General features: G+C 57.2%; 1 protein-coding gene across 1 annotated transcript; it reads left to right on the top strand.

Moving 5' to 3' along the window:
- Nucleotides 1–3,700: 3,700 nt before the first annotated feature.
- SLC41A3 (solute carrier family 41 member 3) lies at nucleotides 3,701–18,907 on the top strand (the record flags this gene model as incomplete). The annotated part of the gene is made up of 10 exons (XM_080718225.1): nucleotides 3,701–3,895; nucleotides 7,226–7,333; nucleotides 8,819–8,890; nucleotides 10,184–10,328; nucleotides 11,266–11,412; nucleotides 13,030–13,174; nucleotides 14,824–14,903; nucleotides 16,085–16,219; nucleotides 17,119–17,267; nucleotides 18,698–18,907. The coding sequence occupies 10 exons, from the start codon at nucleotides 3,701–3,703 to the stop codon at nucleotides 18,905–18,907; spliced, it is 1,386 nt and encodes a 461-aa protein (XP_080574351.1).
- Nucleotides 18,908–19,453: the final 546 nt, after the last annotated feature.

The following is a 19,453-nucleotide window of genomic DNA, read 5'->3' as shown; positions in this document are numbered from 1 at the left end:
CAGACCTATTTTTACATTTTTTTAAATTTGGAAACAGGGTCTCCTAAGCCAGTACGCGCGGCTGGCTTCAAACCTGCGCCATCCTCCTGTCTCCGCCTCCTGCTTTCTCAGCTTCTGCAAGCTGGGACTCAGGCCCAGAGTTCAGCTGAGTACGTCTGTATTCGCCTCTCCTCCTTTCCTCCTCCTTTCTTTTCTCTTGTAGCGCTGGGGGTGGAGCCCGGGCTCTCACGTGCACTGGCGAGTGCTGCTGGGCCGCCGAGCCACGGTCCTAGCCCCTCTCTTTTTCTTTTTGGTGGGGGGGGGTGCCAGGGGTTGAACCCAAGGGCATTCTAGCTCCAAGCTGTCCCCACGAGCCCTTTTTATTTTTGTTTTAAACCAGGATTCTTGCTAGTTGGCCGAGGGTCTCGTTAAGTTGCCGAGGCTGGTCTCGAACCTGCAGTTCTGTCTCAGCCTCCAAGTACTGGGATCACGGGTGTACCACCGTGCCAAGCTTCCCCGGCATTATTTTCAGTTTTAGTTTGAGAGGGGGGTCGTGCTGAGTTGCCCAGGCTGGCCTCAAACTTGCAGTCCTCCTGCTTCAGCCTCCCAAGTGGCTGAACAGTTTAGCGAGTCCTGCCTGTCGGCCCGAGAGAAAGGGTGTGTAAGTGGGGGTGCCGGAGGCCGCGTGTGTGCGCGCCCCGAGTAAGGGGCTGCGCGTGGCGTGGGATGGACTCGCGGTGACCGAGGGTGAGGGGTCAGTTTTCTCTCCTAATACCCTGTTACTTTGTCACCCCCAGGCTAGGGCCCCAGGGGTTCGGCTGTGTGCGCATGGACGGCACAGAGGCCCGACAGCGGAGGCCGGAAGGCTGGGGCCGGCCTGAGGGGCTCCCCGTGGCCTCAGAAGATGGACATCCGAGGCTCCCCGAGCGCCCTGCGGCCCCGCACCAGGCCCTGGACCCAGAGCCCCGCACAGAGACGGCCTTGACCGTTGGGCTGCAGGTGGCGGTGCCCTTCTTGTGTGCGGGCCTGGGCTTGTCCTGGGCCGGCATGCTTCTTAACTATTTCCAGGTAAGGGAACTCGGAGTCACACTGCACTGCCGAGGGTCTCGCTAAACGGCCGAGGCTGGTCTTGAAAGCGCCACCCTGATCCTCCTTTCTCAGCCTCCTCCTACTTACCGGGATTCCAGGTGTGTGACACCACGCCGGGCTACGAACTTTTAAACCCGTGATTGGATCCATAACATTTCTTTTTCTTTTTTTTTTTTTTTGGTGGTACTGGGGTTCCTGGAAGCCCTTCTACCTCCGGGCTCCACTCCCAGACCTATTTTATATTTTTGAAACAGGGTCTCTTACGCCAGCGCGGCTGGCTTCGAACCTGCGCGATCCTCCTGTCTCCGCCTCCCAAGCGCGGGGATGACAAGCGTGCGCCACCACGCCCGGCGATTCATAACATTTCTTGTGACTGTGTGATCCTGTGGCCTCTGTTAGAAACAGAAGCTCCCTCTTCTACGGGGCCCCGAACCCGAGTGCCCGCCCCGGGCAGCACGTGTCAGAATGTTCGGGAGAGGAGCTATCTCACATTACGGAGAAAATGGGTTTTCTGTTTTTGTCTGTTATGTACCAGGAGTTCACACTGGTCCTTCCCTCCTTCGAAACAGCATTTTGCTAAGCGCTGAGGCTAGCCTCCAACCCACGAGCCTCCTGTCTCAGCCTCCTCAGTACTGGGATTGTAGGTGGACGCCATCACGCCCGAACCACTTACCGGTTTTCTGTCGCAGGAGCTGCCGTCGGCTCAGCAGCCGAGGGAAGCGCCTGTCGGTCTGAGCGGGGCCTTGTGCGCCCTCAGCTGGTCCCTGCCACCGAGCCCCCAGCCAGCCCCTCTCGGGGCTCCGTGTGGATAATGCTTGGACACCACCCATCTCCGCCACTTCCTTGAATCGGGGATGGCGGGGTGGGCGAGAGGCCCAGAGAGGGAGAGGGCTCGCCCAGGGTCACACAGGAAACCAGGGGCCGCGTGGCCCAGATCCCTCCTGCTGCGCAGCGGGGCCGGGAATCCAGTTCAGGCTCTCCGGGAGTCTCCCCTGAGCTCGCGGATCTATTTTCAAACCAGCGTCTTGGTTTTCTGGGTTCTGACCCAGCGGAGCCGTGTTGACGCCTGACGGTCTCGAGTTTTGCCGGCAAGTAATTTTTCTCCCGTGATTACGGTCTTTTCTTTATTTCCGGTGACAGTTTGTTTGGTGGGTATGCGAGTAAATAATCACAAGAGAATAGGCAGAAAATCGCAAAAGGAAGGGCACTCATCATCCCGCCCACCAAAGATAAAACCACCTGCGTTTCAGTTTATAGCCTTCTGAACTTTTTTCTTTCTTTCTTTCTTTTTTTTTTTTTGGTGGTACTGGGGTTCCTGGAAGCCCTTCAACCTCCGGGCTCCACTCCCAGACCTATTTTATATTTTTGAAACAGGGTGTCTTAAGCCGGCGAGGCTGGCTTCGAACCTGCGCGATCCTCCTGTCTCCGCCTCGCCAGCGCGGGGATGACGAGCGTGCCCGCCACGCCCGGCCGGCCCTCTGAACTTTTCACAGTTTGTGTGTGTGCCTGCCTCTGTATCTTTAGTTCCCACGCCAGTTTAAGCACACTCGAAGCCGGGCGTGGTGGCGCGCGCTTGTCAGCCCAGTACTTGGGAGGCGGAGACGGGACCATCGCGAGTTCGCGGCCAGCCTCAGCTACCTTGCAACTTAGTGAGACCCTGTTTGAAAATAAAAGAATAAAATAGGACTGAGGGTATAGCTGGGAGGTAGAATGCCTCTGAGGTCCATCCCCAGTATTATACATTACACACACACACACACACACCCCATAAATTTAAGAATCTTTTCTCTACCTCCGAGCCACACCCCCAGCGCTATTTTTATTCATTTTTTATTTTTATTTTTATTTTTGTGTGTGTGTGTGTGTGTGTGTGGTGCTGGGATGGAACCCAAGGGCATTCTACCGCTGAGCTCCACCCCGGCCCTATTTTCTATTCTTTATTTTGAAACAGGGCTTCAGTGAGTTGCAAAGGGCCTCACTAAGTAGCTGAGGCTGGCCGCCATCTTGTGATCCCCCTGTCTCAGCATCCCGAATACTGGGATTACAAGCAGGGGCCACCAGGCCCAGCTCCATTTTTTGTTTAACAGGGTCTCCCTACATTGCCTAGAGCCTTGCCACATTGCTGAGGCTGGCCTCAACGCTGCGATCCTTCTGTCTCAGCCTCCCAGGTACTGGATGGGAGGCGGGCTGGACTCCGTGACCTTGAAGGCCGGCCTGAACAGCGGGTTCTTGGAGACGAGGTCTTTGTAGGAGCTTCTGTGCTCAGCATGGACAATCCCAGGACACGTGTAGGAGCCAGCAGACCTCTGCACGGGCCTTGGTCAAGGACAGGCCAGTGTGGGCCGGCAGCTGGACGCTGCCAAGGTCGCTGCGGAGGGCCAGCGAGCCTCCCCGGCAGGCTGGCAGGGAGGCCCCGGGGCGCAGGGAGCTGGCCGCCACGGTCTGCCTCTCGTCTCGTTCCCTCGGGCCCTGTGCCGAGGGGCCGTGGGGGACCCTGCGCAGGCCCAGGGCGTCTGCCGACTTCTTGGGACGCCTCTCACTGCGCCGGCTTCTCCAGACCGGCGTCCTGGGGCCGAGGAGGCGGCGCCGGCCTCGGACTTCTCCCTGCCGGGAACGCGCTAGGCAGCTCGTCATGGTGGTCACCCAGCTGAACCTGGAGCTGCGCTTTCAGGGCCAGAAGCTGCGCGGCTTCCGCTGTGAGCTCACCCGGTCCCCCCACGGGGTCTTCCTGGAGACCTTCGGCACCGTGACGTGCCAGGTCACGGTGCCCATCCTGCTCTCCGGCCTGGGCCTGATGCTGGCCGGCCTGGTGCTCAACACCGTACAAGTATGTGTTGGGCGTCTGGGAGGTGGCGGCGCGGGCGGGGGCAGGAGCCGGGCCTCCAGGCACCTCAGTGGGGCACCGGGGAACCACAGGTCTCCGTGGACCTGCCAGGAGTCCAGGGCATCGGCGGGGCCGACAGAAGAGTCCGTCGTGTATCTGACCATCACACAAAGATTAAGCTCAGGACAGCCCAGCTGGGCGCAGTGACGCACGCCTGCCATCCCGGCACTGGGGAGGCTGAGACTGGAGGATCTCAGGCTCGAGGCCGGCCTCGGCAACTTAGGCCATCAGAAACCTCAAGGTCCTGCATGGCGGAGGACCTGTGGGTGGGGATGGGCGTCCTGGAGCCCCAAGCAGGGGCAGGAGGCCCGTGTGATGGTCTCTGCGTGCTGTGGGGCGCACAGGACGGCCTGGGACTGAGGCCCACCGTTGCTGGGAGGCAGGGAGGCAGGGAGGCTGAGGCTCTGATAAGGACTGGCGTCCCTGCCAGGTGTTTTTCCCAATACTGGGATTACAAGCATGTCACTAGGCCTGACTGTATTTATGTATTTATGTATTTTTTTATTTTCTGGTGGTACTGGGGGTGGAACCCAGAGGCTTTCTACCTCCGGGCTACACTCCCAGACCCATTTTGTATTTTATTTGGAAACAGGGTCTCACTGAGTTGCCGAGAGCCTCACTAAATAGCTGAGGCTGGCTTTGAACCTGCGCGATCCTCCTGTCTCAGCCTCCCAAGCGCGGGGATGACAAGCGTGTGCCACCACGCCCGGCTGTAATGATTTTTTTTTTTTTTAAATACTGGGAATGGAAAACAGGGGCCTCTACCTTGGCGCCATACCCCTAGACCTATTTTATTATTATTATTTTTTTTAGGAAATGGAGCCGAGCTAAATTGCTGAGCGCCTCATTGAGTTGCTGAGCCTGGCTTTGGACCCGTGGTCCTCCTGTCTCAGTTCCCCCAGTACTGGGATTACAAGTGTGCACCTCCGCACCTGGCTTTTAATTTTTATTTTGAGACTGTCTCGCTAGGTTTCTGCGTCTCACTGTGTGTTGCTGAGGCTGGCTTGGACCTGCCGTCCTGTGTACCATGATGCCAGGCTATACTTTTAAAATTTAACTTATTATTATTATTGTCTATTATTAATTATTATTAATATTTTGTGGTACTGGGAATGGAGCCCAGGGGCGTTCTACCTCCGAGCTACACCCCCAGCCCTATTTTTTGTTCTTTATTTTGAAACAGGGTCTCACTGGGTTGCAGAGGGCCTCACTAGGTAGCTGAGGCTGGCCTCGAACCGCCATCCTCCGGTCTCAGCCTCCTGAGTGCTGGGATGATGAGCGTGCGCCACCACGCCTGGCTTATTCCTTCATCTGTTGATGGACATCGTGGCTGGGTCTGTAGTTTGGCAATTGTGAATTGTGCAGTTATAAAGATGGTTATACATGCAGTAGTCTGATAATGGCTGCTCAAAGATGCCTCTCCTCCGCCCGCTGGAGGCGCGGGGGACGTCTGCACCTTGGCGTGGCTCTCAGTGAGTGAGCGGGGAGAATCCAGGCCTCCTGTCTCCTCGCTAACAAAACGGGGAATTTCTTTAGACCCAGAATTCCAGATCAGGAGGAACTTTTTATGCGGAGATCGCGGGTATTTATAGGCACCAGGCCAATAAACGAGTCAAATCAGAGAGGGTATTAATTAATTTCACTCCGGGTGTGGTGACCCCCCTGCATACCTCTACTCTCGGTACGTGGGAGGCCGAGACAGGAGGATCTCAGGCTCAAGGCCGGCTTCAGCAACTTAGCAAAGCCCTCTGCAACTTAGTGTTTCAAAAATAAAAAAATAAAGCCGGGCGCGGTGGGCACGCTCGTCATCCCCGCGCTCGGGAGGCGGAGACAGGAGGATCGCGCAGGTTCGAAGCCAGCCGCGCGCTGGCTTAGGAGACCCTGTTTCCAAATAAAAATGTAAAAATAGGTCTGGGAGTGTAGCCCGGAGGTAGAAGGGCTTCCAGGAACCCCAGTACCACCAATAAAATAAAATAAATAAATAAAAAATAAAAAAAAATAAAAAAATAAAATAGGGCTGGGAGTATAGCTTGGAGATAGTGTGTCCTGGGTTCAATCCTCAGTACCATAAAAGAAAGAAAGAAAGAAAGAAAGAAAGAAAGAAAGAAGGAAAGAAAGAAAGAAAGAAAGGCTTTGTAGCCCAGTATGCTATTTACCCTCAGTGTGGCAGCCTGGGGATGACCGTCCCTTTCCAAGCACTGCCACACCCAAGGCCCAGTTGGAGTCGTGAGATACAACCACATCTCCCAATTGATAAAAAGTCCTACGGCTTTGAAATCGGTGAATATTAATTTCTGCACAATTGAGCATCGGACACAGTTCCCACGTTCTTCAGACAAGCACCGGCAGGCTGGCCGAGCTGATGTCCGGCATCCAGGCGGGATCCAGGCGCTCCTGGCGTCTGAAGCCCAGGCACAGGTGTGCTTGCGCCGGCTGGAGCTTAATCGGTGCACAGTACTAAAAACTCGCTGGCTTTATCACCTTCTCGTGTTTTGTTTGAAGCCATTTAAGACTATCTGGAGCCCCGTGTGGGCGCGTCCGCCTGTGGTCTCAGTACTTGGGAGGCTGAGACAGGAGGCCCACAGGTTTGCAGCCAGCCTTAGCGACGTAGTGAGGCCAAGCGCAACTCAGGGAGGCCCAGTTTCAAAATAAAAATAAAATAAGGCTGGGAGTGTATCTAAGAGGTAGAATGCCCCTGACTTCAATCCCCAGAAACACACACACACGCACACACACACACCATTACTTTGTCTTTTTTTCTTTTAGTATTGGGGATTCAACCCAAGGACATTCTTTTTTTGTGGGTTTTTTTTTTTTTTTTTATGGTACTGGGGGTGGAACCCAGGGGCTTTTTTTTTTTTTTTTTTTTTTTACGTCTAGGTTATACTCCCAGACCTATTTTGTATTTTTTTAATTTGGAAACAGGGTCTCACTAAGTAGCTGAGGCTGGCTTCGAACCCGTGCGATCCTCCCGTCTCAGCCTCCCAAGCGCGGGGATGACAAGCGTGCGCCACCACGCCCGGCCAACCCAAGGACATTCAACCACTCTGCGGGACTCCCAGCCCTGTTTTATTTTTGTTTTTTAAATAGGGTCTTGCTACGGGGCTGAGGGCCTTGCCAAGTTGCTGAGGCCGGCCTCCAACCTGTGGTCCTCCTGTCTCAGCCTCCCAAGTGCTGGGAGTGGGACGTCGCTTGCTGAAAGTTCTCTGAAGGCATTTCGAGAAATGCGCCGACTGTATGTGTAGATTTTTCTCCCAATCCTTTCTCTTGCAGCACTGGCCCGTCTTCGTGGAGGTCAAGGACCTTTTAACGCTGGTGCCGCCCCTCGTGGGGCTGAAGGGGAACCTGGAAATGACTCTGGCGTCGCGACTCTCCACAGCTGTAAGGTTCAGCCGCGGGTGACAGCGGGAAGACGCGTCCCCCCACCTGGTTCCCCGGCGTGGCTTGCGGTGGGCGGGCTGGATTCTCCACAGGGACCGCTGTCATCCTCATTGCATGATCTCTGTGTCTCCCTCTCTCTCTCTCCTCTCTCTCTCCTCTCTCCTCTCTCTCTCCTCTCCCCCTCCCCTCCCCTCCCCTCCTCTTCTTCTTCTTCTCCTCCTTCTCCTTCTCCTTCTCCTTCTCCTTCTCCTTCTCCTTCTCCTTCTCCTTCTCCTTCTTCTTCTTCTTCTTCTTCTTCTTCTTCTTCCCCTTCCCCTCTTCCCCTTCCCCTCCCCCCTCCTCCTCCTCCTCTTCTTCTTCTTCTTCTTCTTTTTCTTCTTCTTCTTCTTCTTCTTCTTCTTCTTCTTCTTCTTCTTCTTCTTCTTCTTCTTCCTCTCTCTCTCTCCCTCTCTCTCTCTCTCTCTCGCACTGGTAATCAATCCCAGGGGCATTCTACATCTCAGCCATATCTCTCTCAGCATTTTGCAGCTAGAATCTAAAAGAGAGACCGTGTCACGGAGGAAAGAAGATTTCCCTTTTACAGTTGGGTTCAGTCCATGTGAGGCCGGGGACCGTGGGAGAGCGCGGAGAGCGCAGCGCTGCGCCCCTCACATCATGGAGGCCGTTAGCAGGCTCAGGGACAGGAGGAGGAACCAGGGATCATCCCCGAGGCCACGGATACATCACGATGATGCATTTGCCCACTGCTGGGCTCACGATCCTTGTCACTCAATTGTATTAGCTCCCAACATGAGTAAACGAGCTCTCGAGGGCACGTTCCATATCTAGCTGTAACACCCGCCCATCCTGCTCAGTTGTTACTTTTAAATAGAGCCTGGCTGAGTTACCGAGAGCCTCGCCATGTTGCCGAAGCTGACCTTGAGCTTGCGATCCTCCTGTCTGGCACGAGAGGCGTACGGCAACGCGCCTGGCTTCTCCTCACAAACAGCTGCTGGGAGCCTCTGTGGACAGGCTTCGTGAAGACCAGGCTGGTGGTCAGTGGGGAGACAGGTAGAGGAAGGGGACGGAGAGGAAAGGCTGTTGGTAGGGACCACGGCAGAGACCCGCTTGGGCAGGTTTCACGGTAGCAAGTGTCATTCTGAGCTGGGCCCGGTGGCGCAATGCTAGTACTTGGGAGGTTGAGACAGGAGGATCCCGGGTTCAAGGCCAGCCTCGGCAACGTAGTGAGACTCTGTGTCCAAAAACGAAAAATAAGATAGGACTGGGGGTGTGGTTGAGAGGTAGAGTGCCCCTGGGTCCAATCCTCAGCACCACACACACAAATAAAAACAAAAATAAGCGCATACAAGGACATGAGCAGAGAAGTTGGCTTTGCTGGTGGGATGGCATTTGTGGTTTCCTTTGGGAGATACGGCCTGCCGCGGGCAGCGCTGGCCTGCCTGGGCCCAGCCGGACCTCCGCTCTGTCCCCCTCTCTCCACCCCAGGCCAACACTGGACTAATGGACGACCCCCAGGAGAAGCGCCGCGTTATCAGCAGCAACCTCGCCCTGGTCCAGGTGAGGCTGGGCCCAGTTTGGGTCTTGCTGTGACACTGGGCATTGAACTCGGGGTCATTCTGCCTCTGCGCCGCACCCCAGCCCCATTTATTTTTATCATTTGGAAACAAGGGTTCCCCCTGGGTTGTTGAGAGTCTCACTACTTGCTGAGGCTGGCCTCAAATCTGTGATCCTCCTGTCTCGGCCTCCCAGATCCTGGGATTCGAGTTGTGCCCCACCAAGCCCGGGTACTGTGTCAGATCTGACTTACCCCCTGGTTTCCTTTTGAATCGGCAGCCGGGACTGTTCCAGGTAGGAGGGACCCAGGCTACCTGAGTCCTTGGTCTGGGGGTGTAGCCTGGAGGTAGAAAAGCCCCTGGGTTCACCCCCAGTACCACACACACACACACACACACACACACACACACACAACAGTGCTGGAGGAGGAGCTCAGAGAAAGAGGGCCGCTGGGTTCCCTCCCAAGCTCCCCCAACCCTCGCAGCCACTCGGTCTTCTCACCCGGGGCCTGGTGGGCTCTGGGCTCCTTCAGCCTCCTCTAAGCCCAGCGCTTTCTCTTAGATGTTTTGAATGCAGGCTCCAGAGGCTGGCATGCAGGGCCTGGTGGGGCGGCGCCCGGGGGCTCAGAGCTGCGCCCCCTGCAGCACAGACAGGACAGCAGCCTGGGATGGGCGTGTGCGCTTGGGGCAGCCATCTGGGGGGCCGGGAGTGATGGAGGGCACCCAGGCCGTGTGTGTGCAGAGCCCCCCAGCCTGCGCCTCCTGGGGCGCTCCCCCAGCGAGACTGAGGTTGGCTGCCCGAGCTGCTACCCAGAGCCACGGAGCCCTTTTTGTTTGTGGTACTGGGGATTGAACCCGTGGCCTTTCTACCTTTGGGCCACACCCCTAGGCCCTTTATCTTTTTTGCTTGGAAACAGGGTCTTCCTAAGTTGCTCCGGCTGGCCTCAAACACGCAATCCTCCTGTCTCAGCCTCCCAAGTACTGAGATGATGGGCGTGGGCCACCATGCCCGGCTTGTGGGGCCTGGAGCAGGATGGAAGGCTGAGCTCGAGCCCGGGGTACCTGGCGGAGGCCTGGGTAGCGGAGCGCGCTGTGGACTCGTCATTTGGGGGCGGCGTCCCGCAGGCAGTGACGGAGGCAGCAGTGGGGGCTGGGTGGAATGGAGGTGCAGGGCTGGCCTTTCCTGGGGCCCAGCGTCAGGACACTGTAGGTTGAAGGCCGGAGCAGAGGTGAATGACCCGCTCCCCTCGAGCAGCCGGCGGGACCCTGCTTCACCTGACTCTTTCTGCCCCGACAGGTGCAGGCCACGGTCGTGGGGCTCCTGGCCGCCATGGCCGCCCTGCTGCTGGGGGCGACGTCCAGGGAAGACTTGGACCTGGCCAAGGTGGCGCTGCTGTGCGCTAGCAGCGTGGTCACCGCCTTCCTTGCTGCTTTTGTCCTGGGTGAGCCCTGCCCTGGGGGTCCCGCCCTTCCAGGCCCCGCCCCATACAGGCCTCGCCCCTCTGGACCCCGCCTCCCAGGCCCCGCCCCACCCAGGGCCCTGCCCTCCCAGGCCCCGCCCACCCGCCTAGCCTTTGCCCAATACAGGCCCTGTCCACCCGGGCCCCGCCTCCCAGGCCCCGCCCTCTCAGGCCCCACCCCGCCTTCCCAGGCCCCGCCCTCTCAGGCCCCACCCCGCCCAAGCACCACCCTCCCAGGTCCCGTCCACCGGCCTAGGCCTTTGCCCAATACAGGGCCTGGCCATCCGGGCCTCACCTCCCAGGCCCCGCCCTCTTAGGCCCCACCCCACCCAAGCCCCGCCCTCCCAGGCCCCGCCCACCCGCATAGGCCTTTGCCCAATACAGGCCCTGCCCATCCGGGCCCCGCCTCCCAGGCCCCGCCCTCTTAGGCCCACCCCATCAAAGCCCCGCCCACCCAGGCCCCACCCACCGCCTAGGCCTTTGCCCAATACAGGCCCTGCCCATCCGGGCCTCACCTCCCAGGCCCCGCCCACCCGCCTAGGCCTTTGCCAAGTACAGGCCTGCCCCTCCAGGCCCAGTCCCTGTCCCCCTGGGCCCCACCTCCTGGGCCCCATCTCCTCAGGCCCCGCCCACCACCTCAGGCCCCGCCCTGATCCTCAGGCCCCGCCCTTTGGGCCTGGCCCCACCCTCCCAGGCGTCCCCAGGCCCGGCCCTGCCTCCTGGGCCTGCCTTCCCTCTCTGCCTTTACCTACTTATTTCGTGGTTGGGGGTTAAGCCCGGGCCCATTTCCCCGCTGCCCCAGGGTTTTATGTGGGGTCAGGGGCTGATGAGCAAGCCGCCCTGGCCCGGCCACAGGCTCCCGGCCATGGCGCCGTCTTGGGGCCGCAGGCTCCAGGGCTGACCGCTGTCCCCTCTGCAGGATTGCTGATGGTCTGCATAGTAGTCGGGGCCCGAAGGCTGGGGGTCAATCCCGACAACATCGCCACGCCCATCGCCGCCAGCCTGGGGGACCTGTTCACGCTGACCATCCTGGCCGTGGTCAGCAGCTTCTTCTACAGACACCGAGGTAGGAGGGCGCCAGCGCGGGGTGTCAGGGGACCGGAGCCCCCAGGTCCGCAGGCTGCCGCGTTCCCAAGCGGCTGGGTCCCCGGACGGACCTTGAAGGCTGCACCCAGGGGCGCTCTGGCATCGAGCTGCCACCCCAGTCCTCTTTATTAGTTTATTTTTTTGTCTTTTCCTACGAGGGGCCATTGTACCTCTGAGCTATAGCACGGTCATATTTTATTTTTATTTTACTTTTGCGGGTGCATTAGAATCACACAGGAGATCATGGCGACAGGGAGATACAGGCACACCGCACTTGGTGAGCGTACCCGGCTCCCCGTCCTTCCGGGCACTCGATACTGAGATTGGCGTCGATAATCGTGTATATGGACAAAGTGTCTTTTGAAATGTTTTCTTCGTCAATCCCCTCTGTGGCGCCACTGGGGTTTCTCCTCCTTCATTATAGGGCCCCCTCCTTTCTCCATAGCTTTCATATATGACAGAAGACCATATGAGCTTCCTTATTCTACAACCGGATCATCTCACTTAGCGTAATATTCTCTGGTACCTAATAGCTTATTTTATTTTATTTTATTCATTTTTTGATGGTACTGGGGATGGACCCCTGGGCCTTCTACCTCCGGGCCACACTCCCAGACCTAGTTTATATTTTTTATTTGGAAACAGGGTCTCTTCAGCCAGCTGAGGCCGGCTTCGAACCCGCGCGATCCTCCTGTCTCCGCCTCCCAAGCCCGGGGATGACAATCGTGCGCCACCGCGCCCGGCGCTATTTTATTTATTTTCTTGTTGTCGTTATGAAACAAGGTCTTACTAAATTGTTGAAGGTCTCAGCAAGTTGCAGAGGCTGGCCCCAGACCTCCAATCCAGTTGTCACGCCTTCCAAATACTGAGATGGCGGGTGTGCGCCACCGCGCCTGGCTTAATATGGCGTATTTAAAACATAAAGGTCAGCCGGGCGCGGGGGCGCACGCTCGTCATCCCGGCATTCGGGAGGCTGAGACCGGAGGATCGCGGTTCGCGGACAGCCTCAGCTACTGAGTGAGGCCCTCCGGAACTCCGTGAGACCTGGTTTCAAAATAAAAGAATAAAAGGTAGGCCAGGGGGTGTAGCTCGGAGGTCCGATGCCCCCGGGTCCATCCCCAGACCCGCAGAAACGAAACAAAATAAAACAAAAAACCATAAAGGTTGGGTCTGAATTTCCGTAGGGTTCTATTGCGAGGATAACATCTCTGCTTTCTTTGGACCGCTACAACTTGAGCAAGTTCTTGAGACCCTCTTTCAAAGAAAAAATAAGAGCTGGGGGCGTAGCTCAGGGGTAGACCGCTCCTGGGTTCGATGCGCGCGCGTGCACACGCACACACGCACACACGCACACACACGCACGCACGCACACGTTTGGGTGCGAGGAGCCCAAAGAGGACACTTTCTGTCTGGAAAATCGCAAGCCCATCAGGAGCGGAGGGGAACGCGGCTGGGATGGGATGGAGAGGTGCGCCAGGGCGGCCGAAGTGGCGAGGGCAGAGGCGTCCCCTCAGACCCCGGGGCCCTCGCCCCCAGCCACGTGTGGGCCCGGACCCCGGCGGCCCCTGAGCCCGTCCCTGGTCCCTGTTTCCCGCAGACAGCCGGCACCTGTGCCCGCTGGTGTGCGTCGGCTTCCTGGCCCTGACCCCGCTGTGGGTCCTCGTCGCCAAGCAGAGCCCGGCCATCCTGCAGGTGCTCAAGTTCGGCTGGTTCCCGATCGTCCTGGCCATGGTGGTCAGCAGGTGCGTGTCCCGGGTTCCCCGCGGCCACATCAGCTCCTGGCGCTGCATGGCCGCCGGCACCCACGCTCGCCTCTTTCTTCAGTCTCTATCACGCCCAGACCCGTTGACTCCTCGGCAGGCTTGGTCTTGACAGTTGTCTGGCACCAGGGGGCGGAGGATCCCGGGTGCAGCCCCCCGCCCCGCTCCTGCTGGGACACTTTTTTTTTTTTTGGTGGTACTGGGGTTCCTGGAAGCCCTTCTACCTCCGGGCTACACCCCCAGACCTATTTTTACATTTTTATTTTTATTTTGGAAACAGGGTCTCCTAAGCCAGCGCGCGCGGCTGGCTTCGAACCTGCGCCATCCTCCTGTCTCCGCCTCCCCAGCGCGGGGATGACAAGCGTGCCCACCGCGCCCGGCTGCTGGGACGCTTTGACGGGGCCACCCCAGGCCTCGCTGGTGGGATGTGATCTTAGGATCGGAGAAGGAGCTGTGGAAGCCGGGCGTGGGGGCGCACGCTTGTCATCCCCGCGCTGGGGAGGCTGAGACAGGAGGATCGCACGGGTTCGAGGCCAGCCTCAGCTACTTCGTGAGGCCCTCAGTGACTTAGGGAGACCCTGTTTCTAAATAAAAAATGCAAAGGGCTGAGGGTGTACTCAGAGGGAGAACGCTCCTGGGTTCAGTCCCTAATACCGCCGATAAGGAAACAATCTCGGCCATTACCTTTCAGCTCCCAGCCAGCTGCCCCAGAAAGGCACACGTGTCTTTATTTTGTGGTAATGGGGTTTAAACCCAGAGGAATTCTACCTCCATGCTCTACTCCCAACCCTTTTTATTTTTACTTTCTCTCTCTCTCTCTCTCTCTCTCTCTCTCTTTTTTTTTTTTTGGTGGTACTGGGGTTCCTGGAAGCCCTTCTACCTCCAGGCACCTATTATTTTTATATTTTTATTTGGAATATTTTATATTATTTTATATATTTTATAATTTATAATATTTTTACAATATACATTTTATGATATTTTATAATATTTTATATATTTTATATTATTATTACTCACAGACACCTATTTTTATATTTTTATATTTTTATTTGGAAACAGGGTCTCTTAAGCCGGCGCGGCTGGCTTTGAACCCGCGCAATCCTCCTGTCTCCGCCTCCCAAGCGCGGGCATGACAGGCGTGCGCCGCCGCGCCCGGCTCTCTTTTATGTTACATTCTTCTGTATTAAGGATTGAACCCAGCGGCATTCTCCCTCCGATCTACACCCCCGGCCCTATTTTTTATTCCCTATAGGGTCTCTCTAAGTTGCCGAGGGCCTCGCTAAGTAGCCGAGGCTGGCCATAAACCCGCTACCCTTATGTCTCAGCCTCCCAAGTACTGGGATGACAGGCGTGCGCTGCCACCCCACGTCCGGCTGTGCTTTTTTATTTTGTAACGGGTTGCCAGGGTCCAGAAAGCCTTCTGGAGTAGCTGAGACCCAAGAGAGAGGAGAAGATGGAAAATTGGGGTGCAGAGGACTTGGGGGACAGCTGGGCCTCAGCAGACCTTCCACCGGGAAGTGGAGCGTGTTTGGGGGTGTGGGAAGTAGCACGTGCGCGGTGTGCCTGAGAAGGTGGGCGGGGCGGCGCAGGCCAGAGCCCCTCACTCCCCACCACCACTCTCTTCCCAGCTTTGGGGGTCTCATCTTGAGCAGCACCATTTCCCAGCAGCCCTACAAAGGCATGGCCGTCCTCACGCCCGTCATGTGCGGTAGGTGTTTGACACGCTCCGCTGGGGACCCTGGGCCGGGGTGGGAGGGCAGAACAGCAGTCCTCAGAAGCCAGGCCCCAAAGCCTACCATCCAGGACTTGGGAGGCTGAGACCGGAGGATCGCAGGGTCGAGGCTAGCCTCAGCTACTTAGTGAGACCTTGTTTCAAAATAAAAAATAACAAGGACCGGGGGGGGGGGGTGTGTGGCTCAGAGATAGAACGACCCTGGTTTCAAACCCCAGTTAAATAAACAAAAAAAATACCGAGGAGACCCCAGGTTCTCATAGGCAGGAGGGCAGTGGATACGGGGATAGGGTGCTGCCTGAAACACTAGGCCTTCTCGGATCACAGGAGACCCGGGGGCGGAAGGTCTTTATAGCTACCACCGAGACATGAGCTTTCCAGGCAGGACTGAGCTCCACTCCTGGAAGGCACAGGGAGCGGGGCCAGGCTTCACTGGCACCCGCAGATGGCACGCGACAGGGCGTGGGGCTCTTGCCTGCTTTTTATAAAAAAAAGGATTCATTGGAGGCTGAGACAGGAGGATGGCGCGGGTTCGAGGCCAGCCTCAGCTACTTAGTGAGGCTCTCAGCAACTTAGTGAGACCCTGTTTCCAAATAAAGTATAAAATAGGTCTGGGAGTGTAGCCCGGAGGTAGAAGGGTTTCCAGGAACCCCAGTACCACCAAAAATAAAAGAATAAAAAATAGGGCTGGCCGGGCGTGGCGGCGCACGCTTGTGATCCCTGCACTTGGGAGGCTGAGACAGGAGGATCGCGCAGGTTCAAAGCCAGCCTCAGCTACTTAGTGAGACCCTGTTTCCAAATAAAGTATAAAAAAGGTCTGGGAGTGTAGCCCGGAGGTAGAAAGCCCCTGGGTTCCACCCCCAGTACCACCAAAAATAAATAAAAAATAAATAAAATGGGTCGTCTGGGAGTATAGCCCGGAGGTAGAAAGCCTCTGGGTTCCTAGTACCACCCCCCAAAAAACAAAAACAAACAAAAAACCAATGTCAGTACAGAAAAAGAAAGAGGAGGAGGGAGGAGGAGGGAGGAGGAGTGCAGATCCGCGTGTGTGTTGGGGATGGAGCCCAGGGGCATCCTACCTGCGAGCTCCAGCCCTCGGCGCTGTTGGGTTTTAACGCGCGCCGGCGTTCCCGGCACACCCGTGTCTGTCCTCGCAGGTGTCGGTGGCAACCTGGTGGCTATTCAGACCAGCCGCGTCTCCACCTCCCTGCACATCTGGAGCACACCCGGGGTCCTGCCCCTTCGGATGAAAAGACTCTGCCCAAACCCACGTTCCACGTTTTGCACGTCAGGTGGGTCTGGTCCGTAGGAGCATGTCTTTATTTATTTTATTCTTAGTCCTGGGGATCGAACCCAGGGGCATTCTACCTCTTAATTCTTAATTTTATTCCTATTTTTGAAACAGGGTCTAGGTAAGTTGCCGAGGCTGGCCTCGATCCTGCGGTCCCCTACTTCCAGGTACCAGGTACCAGGATGGCAGGCTTGTGCCACTAGACCTGCTTTGTTTTGTTTTGTTTTTTGGTGGTACTGGGGGTGGAACCCAGGGCGTTTCTACCTCCAGACTACACTCCCAGACCTATTTTATATTTTATTTGGAAACAGGGTCTCACTAAGTTGCCGAGAGCCTCACTAAGTAGCTGAGGTTGGCTTTGAACCCGCGCCATCCTCCTGTCTCCGCCTCCCAAGCGCGGGGATGACAAGCGTGCGCCGCCACGCCCGGCTAGACCTGGTTTGAAGCGACCTTTCTTGTTGGTTTCTGTGTACTTGAGTCCTGTTTTCCTTGCCAGGCGTGGCGGCGCACGCTAGTCATCCCAATGCTTGGGAGGCCGAGACAGGAGGATCGCGGTTCGCGGCCAGCCTCAGCTACTTAGCGAGGCCCTCGGCAACTCAGTGAGACCCCGTTTCAAAATCAAAAATCAAAAATAGTCTGGATGTGTAGCTTGGAGGTGGAATGCTCCTGGGCTCCATCCCTAGTACCAGAAAAAGAAAAAAAAAAAAATTCGTCTCCCTTCTCTGAACTGCGAGCCCCATGGAAGAGCCGGGCCTGAGTGCCCGCGTGCTAGGACGGGCCACATGGCAGGGGCCCAGTGAACGCTTGTGGAGCGGCTACGGAAAGGGATGGCGCGGTCTCCCCGGAGACCGACCCCTGCTGCCGGGCAGCTCACCCGGCCTTTGGGTCTGTTTCTTCCAGAAACCAATTCCATGTCGGCCCGCGTCCTGCTCTTCCTGGTCCTCCCAGGCCACCTCATTCTCTTCTCCGTCATCTCCCTGGTGGAAGGCCAGGCGGGGACACACAGCAGGACCTTCCTGGCACTCTACCTGCTCGCAGGCCTCGTCCAGGTGAGCGCGCCGTGGTCGCCGGGTCCCCGGGGCAAGCTTGCCCCCCATACTGGCGGGTAGGGTGGAGGTTGGGGTCCCTGGCCATGCGGGGCGGAGTCCCCGTCTCTGGAGAGTCCACTTAATGTGTCCAACTTTTGCCAGCCCAGTGGACGCACCTGACGGAGGCCACCGCAGGCCACAACTTTCTCATCACAGAGTTAGCGGAGGCCCAGGCCCAGTGGGTTCCCAGGAGCGGGCGGATGAGTGGTCCAGGGCGGGGGCGCGGGCACCAGGCTCCCTCTGGGCGCTGCTGCAGGGGCACTGAGACCACCAGATAAAGCTGGTGCCAGCCAGGAGTGGAAGCGTACCCCTAGAATCCCGGTTCTCGGGAGGCTGAGACAGGGGGATCTCCGGTTCGAGGCCAGCCTCAGCAAGTAGTGAGACTCTCTATATAATCAACCTAGGGAGACCCTGTTTCAGAATAGAACTTAAATCGGGCTGCGGGTATAGCCCCGAGTTAGGATGGCCCTGGGGTCAATCTCCACTCCCACACAGACGGAAATAAAAATAATAAAGAGTTGAGGGTGTAAGTTTGAGCAAGAGCACTCTTGGGTTAAATCCCAGTGTAAATAGATCAATCAATCAATCAATCAATCAATCCATCCATCCATCCCAGGTTAGCCAGGCATGGTGGTGTATGCTTATAATCCCAATGGTTGGGAGGCTGAGACAGGAGGATTACGGGTTCGAGGACAGCCTCAGCAGGTCGTGAGACTCTTATCAATATAGTGAGGCCCTGTTTCAAAATAAAAATAAAATAGGGCTGGGGTATGGCTCCGAAGTAGAATGCCCCTGTGTTCAATTCCTAATACCACAAAAATCGAGAACAAAACACAATTTTTAAAAAGCCAGGGTTTGCCGGGCGCGGCGGCGCACGCTTGTCATCCCCGCGCTTGCGAGGCGGAGACAGGAGGATCGCGCTGGTTCGGAGCCAGCCGCGCTGGCTTGAGAGACCCTGTTTCCAAATAAAAATGTTAAAAAATAGGTCTGGGAGTGTAGCCCGTGGGAGTGTATCCCGGAGGTAGAAGGGCTTCCAGGAACCCCAGTACCACCAAAAAATAAAATAAAATAAAATAAAATAAAATAAAATAAAAAGCCAGGGTTTCACTGAGTTTCTGAGGCCCTCAAACCTGAGATCTCCCCGTCTCAGCCGCTCAAGTACTGGGATTATAGGCGCGCACCGCCACGCCGGCTGGGCCCTGCCACTTAGAGGTTTCACCACCTCACTTAGAGGTTTCGCCACCGCAGGGGCCGAGCTTCCGGCCCGAGCCCAGCTGTTGCAAGCCCAGGAGATGCCTGAGGCAGGGGACTGGCTGGCGTGACGTGTCCCCTGGAATCCCTGCCGGCTTTCTGGGCTACGCCGGCCGTCTGATGTGGTGCTTTTGTGACAGGTGACGATCCTGCTGTACCTGGCGGACGTCATGGTTCGGCTGACCTGGCACCGGGCCCTGGATCCTGACAACCACTGCATCCCCTACCTCACGGGGCTGGGGGACCTGCTCGGGACCGGCCTCCTGGCCCTCTGCTTCCTGGCCGATTGGTTGCTGCAGAGCAGGGTGGGGCTGGACGGCACCTCGGACCTGGCCCCCGGGCCTCCCTGATGCACCCGGGGAACGCTCCTGGTAGCCGGTGGCTGCGGAGGGCGCTGCTGCCGGCTGGGTGCTCGGGGGGCCGCCGGCCTGCCTCCCCGCGGCTCTTCGACGGTCGCTAAGGAGACCCATACGCCCTGCACTCTGGAGTTGGTGGCGGAGCCGGAGCCGGGGCCCTGGCATCCACAGCCTCGGCTCTGAGATACAGTCAGGGAGTGCACCGTGCGCATGCGTGGCAGCCGCTCCTGCCTGCAGACGCCGAGGCCCAGGTGTGTTTAGGGGACCCTGAGGGCTGGGCTGGGGGGCTCTGGTCTTGCTCTTTCAGACCGAGTCAGGATGGAGCAAGTCGGGGCTCCTCGGGCCCCGAGTCTCAGATCCCAGCTCCGCTCCATGGCGCGCCCTTGCTTTCTTTTTATTTTCTAACTCTTTATTTATTTATTATTGTTTTTAGCAGACTCTTTTGTGTTGGTTTCAGTGACCAGAGAAGTGTAAAATAAAACATCGATGATAGAGAACTTGTCGTTTTGCATCCAAGGTAGTAAGCGGCCGGGCGTGGTG

Source organism: Muscardinus avellanarius, assembly GCF_963383645.1.
Source record: "Muscardinus avellanarius genome assembly, chromosome: 22".
Taxonomy (NCBI): Eukaryota; Metazoa; Chordata; class Mammalia; order Rodentia; family Gliridae; genus Muscardinus; species Muscardinus avellanarius.
The sequence above is the reverse complement of the archived record's forward strand: the minus strand, read 5'-3'. Positions and strand labels throughout refer to the sequence as shown.